This window comes from Callospermophilus lateralis, unplaced genomic scaffold (assembly GCF_048772815.1).
Source record: "Callospermophilus lateralis isolate mCalLat2 unplaced genomic scaffold, mCalLat2.hap1 Scaffold_1353, whole genome shotgun sequence".
NCBI lineage: Eukaryota > Metazoa > Chordata > Mammalia > Rodentia > Sciuridae > Callospermophilus > Callospermophilus lateralis.
Genome location: NW_027512514.1, coordinates 15,231 through 29,693, shown reverse-complemented (window position 1 = coordinate 29,693; position 14,463 = coordinate 15,231). Strand labels below are relative to the sequence as shown.

At 35.5% G+C, this 14,463-nt stretch overlaps 1 protein-coding gene across 1 annotated transcript in view; it reads left to right on the top strand.

Moving 5' to 3' along the window:
- Nucleotides 1-14,463, top strand: part of LOC143388716 (NBAS subunit of NRZ tethering complex-like) — a 171,228-nt gene that overhangs the window by 141,687 nt on the left and 15,078 nt on the right. Inside the window, 3 exon segments of the mRNA XM_077108094.1 lie at nucleotides 2,928-2,990; nucleotides 4,725-4,847; nucleotides 12,263-12,365. Of these exon segments, the coding sequence (XP_076964209.1) occupies nucleotides 2,928-2,990; nucleotides 4,725-4,847; nucleotides 12,263-12,365 (289 nt within the window).

Sequence of the window (14,463 nt, the reverse complement as noted above, 5' to 3'; positions counted from 1 at the left end):
CTAAGAACTTGTTCATTTAAAAAAAAAAAAATCCCCATCTTGTTTCACAGATGCATGGATACATGTTCTTCTGCTGTCTTTGATCCTCACCTCAGTTTCTGGTTCTTCTTATTGTGTTTATGCCTTTACTCTTAGGAATGTTTTTCTGTTTTTATTCTTGATGAGTAATTTATAGTTAAAGCCCTAAACAGCTGATTGGAAGCCTTGTATTCGTAGAGAGCAGGCTTGTTTCTAGGTGAACCTTACCTTAACGTGGTCAGGAAGGGATATTTAAATGGGTGAGACCCTAAAATGCTAACAAGTGTGTTTTATCTTTTTTTAATCTTTTTTGTTTTATCTTTCATCTTTTAACTCAGAATAGTCCCTCTTTTCCGCCCTTTCCATCTACATGTCTTGTACTTTTTAGTACTGGGGTGTGCCTAATCCAGTTGTCTACAGTATGAAGTCCCTCTGTTCTTCCAGGTGTGGAAGAGTGTACTGCCTGTGTGAGATAAAAGGACTATAACTGGTGTGCACGAGTGTGCTTATGTTTTCAGAAATACCTGCTGCTTCCAGCCCTTGGCATTCCTTTTTCTGCATGTGTGCTGGCTTTCCATTCTTCTTGCAGTTGTTACTTCTCTGCTTAATGTCTATAGCCACCTAATTTGCATCTCCAGATTTTCTGTGCATCTCTTATCCACTGCTGTCTCCTTTCTCTCTCTGTTCCTTGTGTGTACACCCCCAGTTCCTTTTGCTGTTTCACTTACCGTCTTTTAAATGGAGTTTGGAAAGGAGTAGAGATAAATGTAGAGTTCCTTCTGTCATATTTAATTGGAAGGCCTTTTAGCTCTGTTTCTGCAGTTCTATGATCTGGGTTGCCAGTCTTGTCTCAGTTTTCATTTTTTTAGAGAAGTGATATATCTTACATTCTGCCTGTTAGGTTACATTGGTGATTTGTACATCTCGGTCATTCCTTTCTCTTTGTCAAAGTTCTAAGTTTTCTGACCATTAAGAAAGGATCTCAGCATTTATCCTGTTAATGGTAAAGCTGGATGGAGGTCGAGTAGTACTGAGTACCTCCCTTCTTCAGTTGGGCTTGGGCATCTTTGTGTAGGGAACTTGGTATTACTTAGACCTATGCGAGTATGGCCAGTCTCTCCTTCACATCCTTGGTAAAGAATGGCAGTATATAGCAAGTATGCCTCTAACAGTCATGTCCTTCAGTAGGCAGCAAAAGGCAGGTAAAATGGATTGTATTATAGACATTTTGCAGCAAAGTGTTATTACCCACAGTTTAAAAACTTCAGTGTGAAGGATTTTAGAATTTGCTTCTATACAGGGCAACGTGATGCAGAGGCTACTCCCTAACCTGTTTTTCAGAGAGTAAGTCCTTGAAGGATTTCTGCTTCAATGAGCTGGGTGGGAAACTCGGTGGTTCTCAGCTTGATGCCTCCTGTCTTGGTCCTAAGTGAAGTAGACCAAATCATTGAAAAGAATAATCACTTATTCAATGTCAATTCATAAAGGAAGTACACTTTGTTCTTTGGTATCTATGACTATGCTACAGAATGATAATTTTAAAAAGATTATTGCAGAAGGTGTACATTAATGAAAGTTAGCTCTGACGAATGACTTTAGGTAGTCTATACCTGACTGCTCACTCTCGTTTGAAGCCTAAGAAGGCAGTGTAATCTCAGAAAGTTGCACCGAATAGTTGTCAAATAGAGTTACACCAGGGAGATCAATCATTTTAAAAATAATAAGGCTTTATGTTCAAGTTGGAACTTTTGCTGAAATTCAGGGCACTGTGGGAAGGCACTGAGAGTGTCAAGTTGGGACTCTCAACAGAGTTGTGAGGAGCACTTACTGTCATGTAGGGTGAAAGTGTTTATAGCAATTGCTAGGTTTTTCTGCCAAATCCGTGTTCCCTTGATGTGTTGTGCCACGTTTCCTTTTCTCTACCAGCCACAATTTTATTGACTTGTGTGCCTTTTCCTAATAATATTTCTAGTTCCCACTCACTGGCTTCCACAGAAAGACTTGCTTTCCTGTCTTTACTGCCTGCCAGTGATTCTATCAAATGGTGGTTCTTCTCCCTGGTTCTTCACCACTGAGGTGTATGGGATTCCTGATGGGGTGGAATGATTTTGTGTGAGAGCTCCTCCTTGTATATGGAATGCTAATGAGGATATCTTAGGGAGGCCACAGATGTTGTCAGGCCTTGTTGAAAGCCAGTATGTGGAGCCTTGCTCCTTATCTGATGTATTAGGTTTTTGTTTTTTATTTAATTGTAGTTGTGTATGGGCAACATGCCTTTATTTGTATGCAGTTCTGAGGATGTAATCCAGTGCCTCATACATGCTAGATAAGTGCTCTGCCACTGAGCTAAGCCCCAGCCCCCTGATTTATAGTTCTTCTCCAATTAATTTAAATTCTATTCTTTCTTTTCTTTTCTTTTTTGCCTTGAGTCAGAACTAAACCAAAAATACCTTAGAAAGTAGTTACTCCTGTTTGGCTAATCTGTTACGGAGAATGTTGACCTACTCTTGTGTCTTTTTATTTATTTATTTTGTGGGGGCGCAGGGGTTGTATTAGAAATTGAACTCAAGGGCTCTCAACACTGAGCCACATCCCCTACCCTATTTTGTATTTGGAGACAGAGTCTCCTGAATTGCTTAATACCTCGCTTTTTGCTGAGGCTGGCTTTGAACTCAGTCGGCCTGCCTTCTGTCTCAGCCTCCCGAGCTGCTGGGATTACAGGCATAATCTATAGACTCAAGAAAACTATTGAATGAATTTAGGAGTTAAGCCTGAACTTTTATTTGGACAGTATGTTACATATGAAACAGAAGAGAAGCATGCTCTTAGACCACTGAATTGGGTGGTATGCTTTATTAAAGACCCACTATTAAGACTTAATTTTAATTTTTGTTCTTTCACTTCTTTAGTCATAAGACAAAGATGACCACAACTCTTCATGACATGGTAGACCAACTGGAACAAATTCTCAGGTGAGAAAAATGAAGTCTTTTGGTTCTGTGCCAAGTAAGTGGGACTATTCAAGAAGTGTGACCCTAAGCCAGCCTTTTAGTCATTATTTCTCCTTTCACCTTGTATTTTTTTTTTTGTTTTTTTTGGTTTTTTTTTTGAGTGAATCTCCCCAGTGATGAATGTACAGCTGCCTTGTTACAGCAGAATGGAAGAATAGTAAGGAGGCATGGGATTATAGACTGATGAGCCTATATTCAAATCTAGACCTTTCTGCTCTGTGATCTTTGAACTTGTGGTTTCCTTATTTTTAGTTACTGAACTCGTGGATTTGGGAATTAATACTATATGAAGCATTTAAAGTCCTTTAAACATAACAGGCACAAAAGAAATGATAATTTCTGGAGCAAGTATTGCATCTGACTTTTTTTGGGTACAATATATTTAATTAGATCAAATTGCTAGAACCTTCATATTACTTGAATAGTTTTCTTTACTGTTCTGAGGAAACATTGAGTTATTTGAGATTGGAACATTCTTAATTTGCCATTTAAGAAGTCAATATTGTTAGTGTTTATGTGTATGTAAAAATGTAACTTTAAAATATTTCAAATAAAATGTTAAGAATAGCATTGTTCTTTCAATGTGTAATTATAGAAATTATAGATAATAACACCACTTTAGTAGTGGTAATATGTATGGTAAAATATAATTTGGAGTTCAGTAATTTTATTCACTCAAATTAAGGGTCTTTAGGGTAAACATTTTAAGCTGCACTTAAGGGAACAGAATGTTTTGTGTACCATGTATGAGTTAAATGAAGAATTAACTGTTCATTTTTCTCAGGACCTCCATTTATTATTAGCTTGATTCTTATTATTCTATGTTCTGAAAATTATACAGTTGTATTTCTTACAGAATGTTTAATAAATCAAGTACTTCCTATTACAAGTTGACTTTTCACTACTCCTTTTATCTGTTTGCCTAATGAAACCTAGAAAAGATATTTCACTGAGATACAATGAAATAGTCATAATTTATTTACTGCATGTTTGTGGCCCTTATGGTACCAGTACCTCAAGAAAACAGTAGTATCCTATAGGTCTCTGGATGATGCTTAGGTCTTATTTTTAATGTGTGTGTGGGTGTTTTTTTTTGGCGGGGGGGCGGTGGTGGGTACTGGGATTGAACTCAGGGGCACTTATCCACTGAGCCACATTCCCAGCCCTATTTTATATTTTAGAGACAGGGTGTCACTGAGTTGCTAAGCGCCTCGCCATTGCTGAGGCTGGTTTGTACTTGTCATCCTCCTGTCTCAGCCTCCCACGCTGCGTGTGACACTGTGCCTGGCCGTAGGTCTTATTTTAAAATAAATTTTTAGTCTTGTTGTCCCTCACAGCTACAAATCATAGAATTGTTAACAAACGAGTTAAAATTGGGCAATGAAATTATATATTTGGTTTGTTTTACTGATTTGTGTTATTATGGTAGAGGGAAATTGCTAAAATAATTTTGAAATAAAAATGCCCTTTTAAAAAAATATGCTTTAGTCCAGGTATATTCTAATGAAAGTCAGCGGGGAAAATAAGATTTGAAATATAATGAGCTTTGTTTTTCTTAAATTAAAATATAAAACTGGATCATATTGTGTGATGTGCTTTGTTTTTATACTAGAACTTAAGTATTTGTATGTTTAAGATTCTTAGAGTCCTTTTGTTTGGCAGCAAGATTTTAAATAATTCTTTTTTCACTTACAGTGTGTCAGAGCTTTTGGAAAAACATGGACTTGAGAAACCTATTTCATTTGTTAAGAACACTCAGTCTAGCTCTGAAGAGGCTCGCAAGCTGATGGTTAGATTGACAAGACACGCCGGTCGGAAGTGAGTCGTTAAAACTCATACACATATACAGTTTGATAAGGTTTGACATATATATGCTCATGAAACCATCAGTATTGTCAGGTTCATGAATATATTCATTCCCCTTAAGGGTTTGCTATTGCTTCTTCACGATCCATTCCTGCCAGCTTCTCTTCATCAAGTCCACATTCCCTTACAAGGTCAGATCTGCTTTCTGTCCCTTTACATGTTACTTTACATTTCCTAGAATTTTGTGTAAATGAATCATCTGTATTTTGTGGTGGTTATTTGACATCTTTTACTCAGCAGAATATTTTGATTCATTCAGTAGCCCATTCATTTTTATTTGCTGAGTAGTATCTCATTGCTTGGATTAATCTCACCTTATTTAACTATTCTATTAGTGGACATTTGGATGGTTCAAGTTTTGACTTTCACAAATATATCTGCTGTAGATTATAGATTTCAATTTCTCTTGAATAAATACATAAAGGTGAACTGCAGAATCATGGTAGGTAGATGGTTAACTTGGGAGAGGGGGCCACCTGCCAAGCTGTTTACCAAAGTATTTGTATCGTTTTATTTTTTTAACCAGTCTTGTAGGAGAGTTCAGCTGTTCTACATCCTCATCAATACTTAGGATTGGTCAGTTTTGTTAAGCTCAGTTATTTTAATAGGTATGTGGTAGTATCTGATTTTGGTTTAGTTGCATGTCTTTAATAATGTTGGGGATCCTTTTATAGGCTTATTTGACAAGTCTCTCTTTTCAGGTTTTTTTCCTCCTTTGGTACTATATATTGAAACCAGATGTGCTTTATCACTGAGTTAAATCCATAATCCTTTGTAAAAAAAATTATTTTGAGAAAGGGTCTTGCTAAGTTGTCTAGGGCCTTGCTATTGCTGAGGCTGGCTTTGAATTTGATTCTCCTGCCTCAGCCTCCTGAGCTGCTGGAATTACAGGTGTAATTCAGGAGGGGCTTATTTTTTTTTTAAAATCGTGTCTTCGTTTTTTTTTTTTTTTAAATATATTCAGGATACATGCTCCTTGTTAGACATATGCTGTGTAATCTTTTCTCCCCTTGGGCCTTATCTTTCCATTCTCTTATTTGTCTTTTTAAAAGCATATTTTTAAAAATCAATTGGTGGTTCTTGAATATTGCTTTTGTTTTCATACCTAAAAAATATTTGCCACAGAGTTTTATATTTACATTTTATAGCAGAATCTTTAGTTGTATGTTTATTTTTAGGTTCATGATGCATTTTAAGAGTTTACTTTTATTGTTCAAAGTATGCATCACATTGGAATGAATTTTTGGTGCTAGGAGTCAAACCTAGGGCCTCATACACACTAGGCAAGGAGTCTACCATTGAGCCACGGTCCCAGTCCTCACATCTGAGTGTTAACCACACTACTTGTTGAAAATACTGTCATTTCTCTACCTACTTACCTTTGCAACTTTGTTGAAAGTCAGTTGTGCATATGTGTAAGGGTGATTTTTTTTAAAGTCTTTATTCTGTCTACTAATTTTTCATTCTTCCAAAAGCACATTACACTGGTTATTATAGATCTATAATAAATCTTGACATTAGTTAATATTAGTCTCTCAACTTTTTTCTTTTTCAAATTTGTTTTGCTTATTATAGGGCCTTTCCATTTACATATGAACTTTAAAATCGACATGTCAAGTGCTCTCATTTGGGATTTTGGTAGGGATTACATCAAATTTACATATTTTGGAGGCATTGCTATCCTAAATCCCTATTAAGTCTTCTATTCCATGAACACAGTATACCTCTCTATTTACTTGCGTCTTTAATGATTTTGTTGCTTTTGATGCACAAATCTCATACTTACTTTGTTAAATTGATTTCTAATATTATTTGTTGATTCTATTGTAAATGAAATTGCTTTCTTAATTTTAAATTGTCCATTCCTAGGATGTAATGAAATACAGTTGATTTTTGAAACATTGATCTTGTGTTTTTTAACTTTGTTGGACTGACTAGCTTATATAGTTTTTCTCTGCAGACTTCATAGTCCTGGATGCTAAAGTAGAAAGCTGCCATGTGCTTGGAAAGCTGAGAGTAGTCAGAATGGAGGGCATATGGCTTATACAGTGTGTGCTAATCAGGATTGTTGTAAGCCACATCTCTCGTCTTTCCCAGTCATGACCTCCCTTCAATACATAACTTTGCCCCTTTTTACTGCTTAATGCAAATAAAATTCTATAGTATGTACTTTTATGTAGTCTCCCTGCATTATATTGGTGAGATTCATCTACATTGTTGGTATAACATTATTTGTTCATTCTCATTGTTGTAAAATATTTCATTTTGTGAATATAATACATTATTTATAAATTCTACGTTATGGACATTTTGATTATTTCTCAGTTTTACTTGTTCTTAATACTGTTTCTATGAATAATTTTAATTTTTAAAAATTTGTTCTTTTTTAATTAAACATGGTAATAGAATATATTGACATATTTAAACAAATCTGAAGTATCTTATTCTAATAAAGATTCCAGTCTCTTGTTGTACATATGTGGAGATTGACTATGCTATGCTTACATATGCACATGGGAAAGTTAAGTCAGATTTATTCCTGTCTTTCCTATACTTATGTCTTTGGATATATATGCATATGTGTTTTTCTTGAATACCATACCTACTTAGCATATAATTGCTGAGTTATAGAATATGCCTGAGACCAACTTTAGGAGATTCTGCCAAATATTTCACAATTATTGTGTATATTGCTGTAGCAGTATATAGTTATTTGATACTGAGTTTTTTTTCCCTTTCCTCCTTTTTTAAGCAAATACGATAGCATTTTACTGAAATCCTAATGTGTATTTCCCTAATGACGATGAAGTTGGGAACTTTATAATAGGATCAAAACATCACATTTCTAGCAGTAAATCTAAAATGAAATATATAAATCATATACACTGAAAATTACAAACACTGAGAACAATAATAGACATAAAAAATGGACAAATATACCTTATGTTTGTTGATTGGAAGATACAGTCGTGTAAATGTCAGTTCTGCCTAAGCTGATCTATTCTTTTCCTGCATTCCTATAAGGATTCTAGTATATGTACATATTAAATTAAGAGCTGCGCAAGTATAAAATTTGTTCAGTGGAAATGTTATTTTCTGATGCTGATCAGAAAATATTTGTGTTACTCAATAATTTGGTGAATATATGACTTTTTCATGTTCTATTTCTGTTGCTTAAAACAGATTCTAACAGTTTATAGGTAATGAATCTTTTCAAACGAATGTGTGAATAAGTGTAAAAAGATAATGTTAAATTTGATAACTAGAACATTTTTATTTACACTAATTATGTTTCTATGTTAACTTCATTTGAAGTATAATAGTCATTCTAAGGAAGTTAGAAATTTTGCTGAGTTTCTCTTTGGAAATTTATTTAAAACCAGTTATAAGAGAGACAGGACAACTGAACTCATTAGTTAACATTTACATTTCTTAAATATTTATGAATTTTTTATTTACATTATTTTATGACTATTTTGTTATGAATTTTGACATACTTAGTGTCTGTATTATGCTTGATGTCAGGCTTCTGAAGAAAGACATGACACCTCTCTGGACTGGTTGGAGCTATGTCCAATTAAATTATTCTAACAGAATACTCATGAAGTCTGAGAATTAAAAGATTATCTTGTAAAAAAGTTGGCAACAGAGTTGAAAGGCATTTTGAAGTAGGTGGTATCCAAATGTTCAGTAATAAACTCTGAAGTTTTTTTTAATCTATTATACTAGATTTTTAGGCAGGGAAATAAGCAGAGAGGACCTGTGACCTTGTGGCCTTAGGGTGGAGATTCCAGATTAAAGATGGATGTGATGATCAGAGAGGTGTAAGCTGGAGGTATGGAGTGGAGTGGGATCCCCAAGGATGCAGGTGAGGTTAGATTCTGAACCTGACCCTCAGGAGACTGTAAAGATGTGAAGAATGCTTGGGAAAAGCCTTCTCAAAAGCTAATGCTGAAGGGGCAGGCTCACAGGAAGTAGGATCAAATAATGAGAGCTTTTCAAAATCTTTTTTCTCTCTTGTTATTCGAATTTTGAGATACAGTTTAAAGATTAAAAGAAAAAACTCTGATGCTAACGAGTCAGTCTTATATATTTCCCTCTTTTAAGATCTAGTTCTACATCTTTTTAGGAAACCTGGTTTGACTACTCCAGGTGGAATGAATTGTTTTTCCTGGAGATTCCCTGGCTTTTCCCATGTGCCTCCCTTGCTGTTGTCCTCATTTCTCGAAATAGCATCCTGTGGTAATTAAAGTCTGTACTTTACATTCCCCTTTAGATCACTCATTCTCTAGCACGAACATGATCACCACCATACAGCTCAGATGGGAACTCGCATATCAGCTGTCTGACTATTGAATGATTAAGATTTTGAATGATTCAACTCTTAAGATTTCTTAATGGTCGGAGGAATGCAACTCAGTGCTACCAGCACTTGCCTCGAAGACTGGGAGACTTGGGTTTGATCTCAAGTGCTGCAAAACAACCAACCAATCAATCAAGATGCAAAACAAAAATCCCACTTCTCTTTCCTTTAAGAGGGGGGAAAAAAATTCCTGTTCAAGTGGGGTGTGAGGTTCTGACTGCTCTAAAACCTTCTCTTTAACAGGAAAGCCTTGCTGTTGCTGCAAGATTGTCCTCACACTGAGTTCCTTACATAATGTTGAAGTGTCTGAAGTTAATTTTTACTCAGTGACCTGTTTACTAAGAATACGGCCCATTTTCAAAGTAGTATGCTTAAAATGAATTTTAATTATTTTGTTACGTTACCATGGCTTGGCCTTCATTACCTCCAGAATAGTCTTGTATATATCCTAAATGGTAGCAATGTCATCAAATCTGTTAAAACCGAGGTTTGACCATCTTGAATACAAGACTGTTTTTCCCTTAAAAATCCACCTCTGTTCCAAAGCTGAACTCATACTGTGTGTGTGTGTGTTCAGGAATCTTGTTAATTTGCAAGCCTGTTTAGTTTCTTCAAGTTCTATTCTTCATTCTTATTTACTGAATGTTTTCTGAAGAAGGCCATTATAAATAATGTGTTATAATTTATTTTAATTAGAACTCTATTTACGACTAGCCATGTGTGAGGAAACATTAATACCATCTGTCCCGGTGCTGATGGCTTCTAGAAGAACAGCTGGGCTGTGAGGACTTGAGTTCAGCTAGATGATGCCTAGGTCTGATTTTATTGAGCTGGTGGAAGCTGGGGCCCTCACTTCATCAAACCTTTTGCTGTGTCTCCGCTTGCATACCAAAGCTGAAAGAGTCCTCCATTCTTTGAGGCCAGAGGGTAGAGTTCAAGTACTAATATCAAACTAAAGAAAACATTTTATGGATTATTCTGAGAAATTCTTGCCAATGTTATATATTTTGTGTGTGTGTATGCTAAAAAATGGTTTTCTTCTTATGTATTACATATGAAACGAGAGTAATTATTCATTTGTGTAATATAAAATGCCAAAGGCAAGTGAAGCATATTCTTATTAAAAGAAGCATATGCTTACTAAAACTTTTAGGAGAAGCTGGGCAAGGTAATGTGTGCCTTTTACTCCAAGAACTCAGGAAGTTGATGCAGGAGGATCACTTGAGCCCATGAGTTGCAGGACAGCCTAGAAAACATGACAAAAAATTTTTTATAGACTAGATTTTTTACAGAAATTCACCTCAATGCATACTTTTCGTATAGAAATATTATATGTGTACTGTCAATCTGCTCTTTTTATCACAGCACTTGGAAATAGTAATGATTTTTAAAAAATGCATTATGACATAAAGCCAAAAATGATTAACAAAAAGATACATTATCTAGTTGGTATTTGACAAACACAAAACAGAATCTACCCTTTTCGAACATTGAGATTCAGGCCTGGGGTTGTGGTTCAGTGATAGTGTGCTTGCGTTGTGTGCATGGGGTACTGGGTTTGATCCTCAGCACCACATAAATAAAATAAAGGTATTGTGCCCATCTACAACTAAAAAAAAAAAAAAATTGAGATTCATTATGTAGAACTTGAAAACAAATTTTAGGTAAACATAAATGATGATTCCAAACAAATATATATTAATCTAAGATGAACTTTTGAGAATTAGTGTGTTCTTTCTACAAGGCAATATTAGTAATCATATGTAACTTAAACACATAAATGTATTTGTAACTTCATTTTCATTCATTGTTTGTTGAAAACTTATTACCAGAAAAATTGGAAGTCTCTTTGTATGTTCTAGTTTAAGTTTATCTTTATAACATACATAAAAGGGAGCCTAGAACTCAGTATATTAAAAACTCAAGTTCATACGGGTAATTAAGCTTATAGGAGCATCTTGCATCAATGTTTGTGTTTCATCAGAATTATTATCCATTCCTTTTGAAACTGAGGTGGGCTTTGAGTTAGGAAAGTGAAATTCAGAAATATTAAATGACAGCTAATCTGTGACTGTAGATGAAAATGTTAGCAAAACCCTTTCCCCTGCTACAGGAGATCTTGATCATAAATTCCCTTCTCTGTACCTTTGGAAGAAAACATAAAATGGTTTTTAATCAACCGAATTACAAACGTCTCAGTGCTTGGGTATAATTGATCGAACTGGTAAATTACTTCTGGCATGGAAGAAGTGTAAATGACCCAGAAATTCCCTGTGGGACCTTTTCACTTGGGCCTTTCTTGAGTGTGGTCACTGGCATGTTTCTTAAGGGGCCTGGAACACTGTGTCTGTGGAATAGTTGCAGAGGGTCCTGGCTCTTGGGAACAGGAAGCTCCTTGCTGTGCCCACGGGGTGAACTCCTGTAACTGCTCCATGAGGCTTTTTTTACCTGAACTGTCACCTGAGAAGGTGACTCTGCAGTATTCTGTAAGTTGCTCTATGGAATGCTGTCCATACTGTCACTGAAGGAACAACTCAAATGGCCCTGCTGCGAGTCATGGTTCCCATCCTGTCTTCAAATCCAGTATCGCCTGTGGTTGCCCCATGTGTTTGAATGTTCAGTTGAAGACAGACCTCAGAGAGGAGGTGCACAGTGATGAAGATGAAGTTTGAAACGAATTCCTGTCTCCAAATGCTTTTTCTTCATCATAGCTGCTTTGGTTTTGTGCTTTATTTTACCTTAGAAACTCACAACTTGTCGATTTGCCATTTATTGTTTCTGCTGCTCGTTTCGTGTCTAAGCAGCCTATGACAGGGGCTGATTTGGCAGCAGCTCTAGCATTGAGGTACAGCTTCCCAGCTTTTCTTTCTGTCTTCATATGAGATCATTCCTAGTGATCATTTGGAATGGTGGTACTTGTTTGTTGTGTTCTTAACTTTTAACTAATAGAAGAGAGATCTTTCATGTTTTCGGTTTTCATCTTGTTTTTCCTCTGTTATTACAGGCAGCCTCCTGTGAGTGAGTCTCATTGGAGAACCTTGCTGCAAGACATGTTAACCATGCAGCAGAATGTGTACACGTGTCTGGATCCCGATGCTTGTTATGAGGTAACTACTCCTGTAAACTGCTGCCTTTTAATTTTTTACACTGTTGGTGACAAGGAAGATGACAATAAGCTGCACTGTGATACTGTTCAAATAGCTGATAATTGACTAGTACTTCCAGTTTAGTAGTTTTATACTCACTATTTTTCTATCTTTGCTTATTGCAACACCAAGTATTTAATGGGGTAATCATCAGCTAAAAACAAAATTGTACATGACTTCTCTTCGTGGTGGTTATTAAAACTTTATTTAGTGGCTGAGGGTGTAACTCTGGTATAGTGCATTCTTAGCTTGTGGGAGGCCCTTAATTCAGCCCTCAGCATGCAACAAGACTATAAAACCAAAAAAACATATTTAATGTGCCTTAGAAAACTCTTCCAGATTTGTCTTGTCTTCTTTTATCTTACTTGTTTTCCATATGTCTTTATCTCTTTATTGTTTATCCTGTCAGGGTATTCTTCTAAAACAAAATGTTCATGGTGCTCCCTTTCTTAAATGTGTTGCTTGATATCCATACAAATAACCAGATGAAAATGTTAGCATTGTAGTTGTTGTTTGCATGGCATGGAGAGCCACAGCAGCCTGCATTCTCCTGTCCGCTCCCACCTTGGTCACTCTCCACCATGAACTTATACTCCAGGAACTCCATCAAATCTGACATGAATCCACCTATCCACCACCATGCTGGTCCACATTTCTGTGACTTTATGTACTTTGCCAGAAATATATTCCTTTTTCATTTACTTGGAACATCCCGATGCATTTTTAGGACTCACTTCACTAATTATGTCCCCTAGGGATACCTTCCTTTGTCTTTTCATTATAACTTACCTCTGCTGTAGCTTTTCTTAAAATAGTTTTTGCTTACATATGTGTTCCTTTGATTTGGTCATGAATTTGGTCATGGTCCTAGTTAGGTGTTATCCCAACACATTCATCCTTACATATCCCGCAGTGTTATGTCTGGAATGTAAAAAATGATGCTTAAGAAATGGTTGTCACTTGACTGGGAACATAATCCAGGGGGGACTTATTTATTATTTTTGAAGGTTTGTGTAATAACAATAAATTGCTGATGATCCAACTAACTCACTTTTAATGAGATTCAGCCTAAAAGAGGTTTCGCATTTGAAGTTTCTTGTTTAAATAAGTCATGTACAAAACCATATAGGGCATTCCCATAACAAAGCACAATCCATTTTATGGAATGAGAGTTGTAAAAATAGGTCTCTATTTTGTGAAATTGTTGTTTTTTAATTTAAGTAATTCAAACAAAAAATCAGTAACAGACTGTTGAGAAAAGAATGATTTTATATTTGAAATTCAGGTTTTTAAATGCTTGACTGACTGTAAGGTTGATATTGTTGATTACAGTCTCACAGCACATACAATTGCCAGTAACTTCCCATTGTGTGTTGAAAACAAAACTTGAAATCAAATTTAGGAGAAAATAATCTGTATGCACTTGGAATCTAAAACTGACTTACTATGTCTGAAGTAGTATTTTTATATCACTGTGATGGTGTTTTGGTACCTTCCTGTTTCGGATTAGGATTCGATTGAAAAATTGGCCATCTGTATGTTACACTTCAACTAGCTCCTTTGTGCAGTAATCTCTCATAACAACCGGATTGATATATTACATTTTAAAATATTGTAGTACCTTTTTATTAGGCTTGACATCTTAATGATATCTATTTGAGTGTCTCTCTGTTGAGAAAACATTTGAAACATTATGAAGATTCTAGAAGACAGTTGTATAGATTTGATAAACTTAGAAGTTTTAAATATCATTTTTGTACCTTTAAACTATGCTATATTGTCTTACTGACTTTCAGTTATTAGATTTTGCTGTCCTTGGAAAGTAATTTGAAACCTCAGTGGTGTAACTTTGAAAATGTTACATAAAGATTTACTTATAGCCTTTAGAACAGAAATCCATACTGTTCATTTTAGCAAGACTTTAAGTTTTAGGATTAAATAATTTGAGTTTTTCAGCTTTTGCCTTGAGTCTTTATGGCTTGCTTGAATAAACCAGAGTTATAGAGAAACTGGTCCATGCTTGGAGGAAGCTGTTTTGGTCAGTCAGATGGAAGAAGCG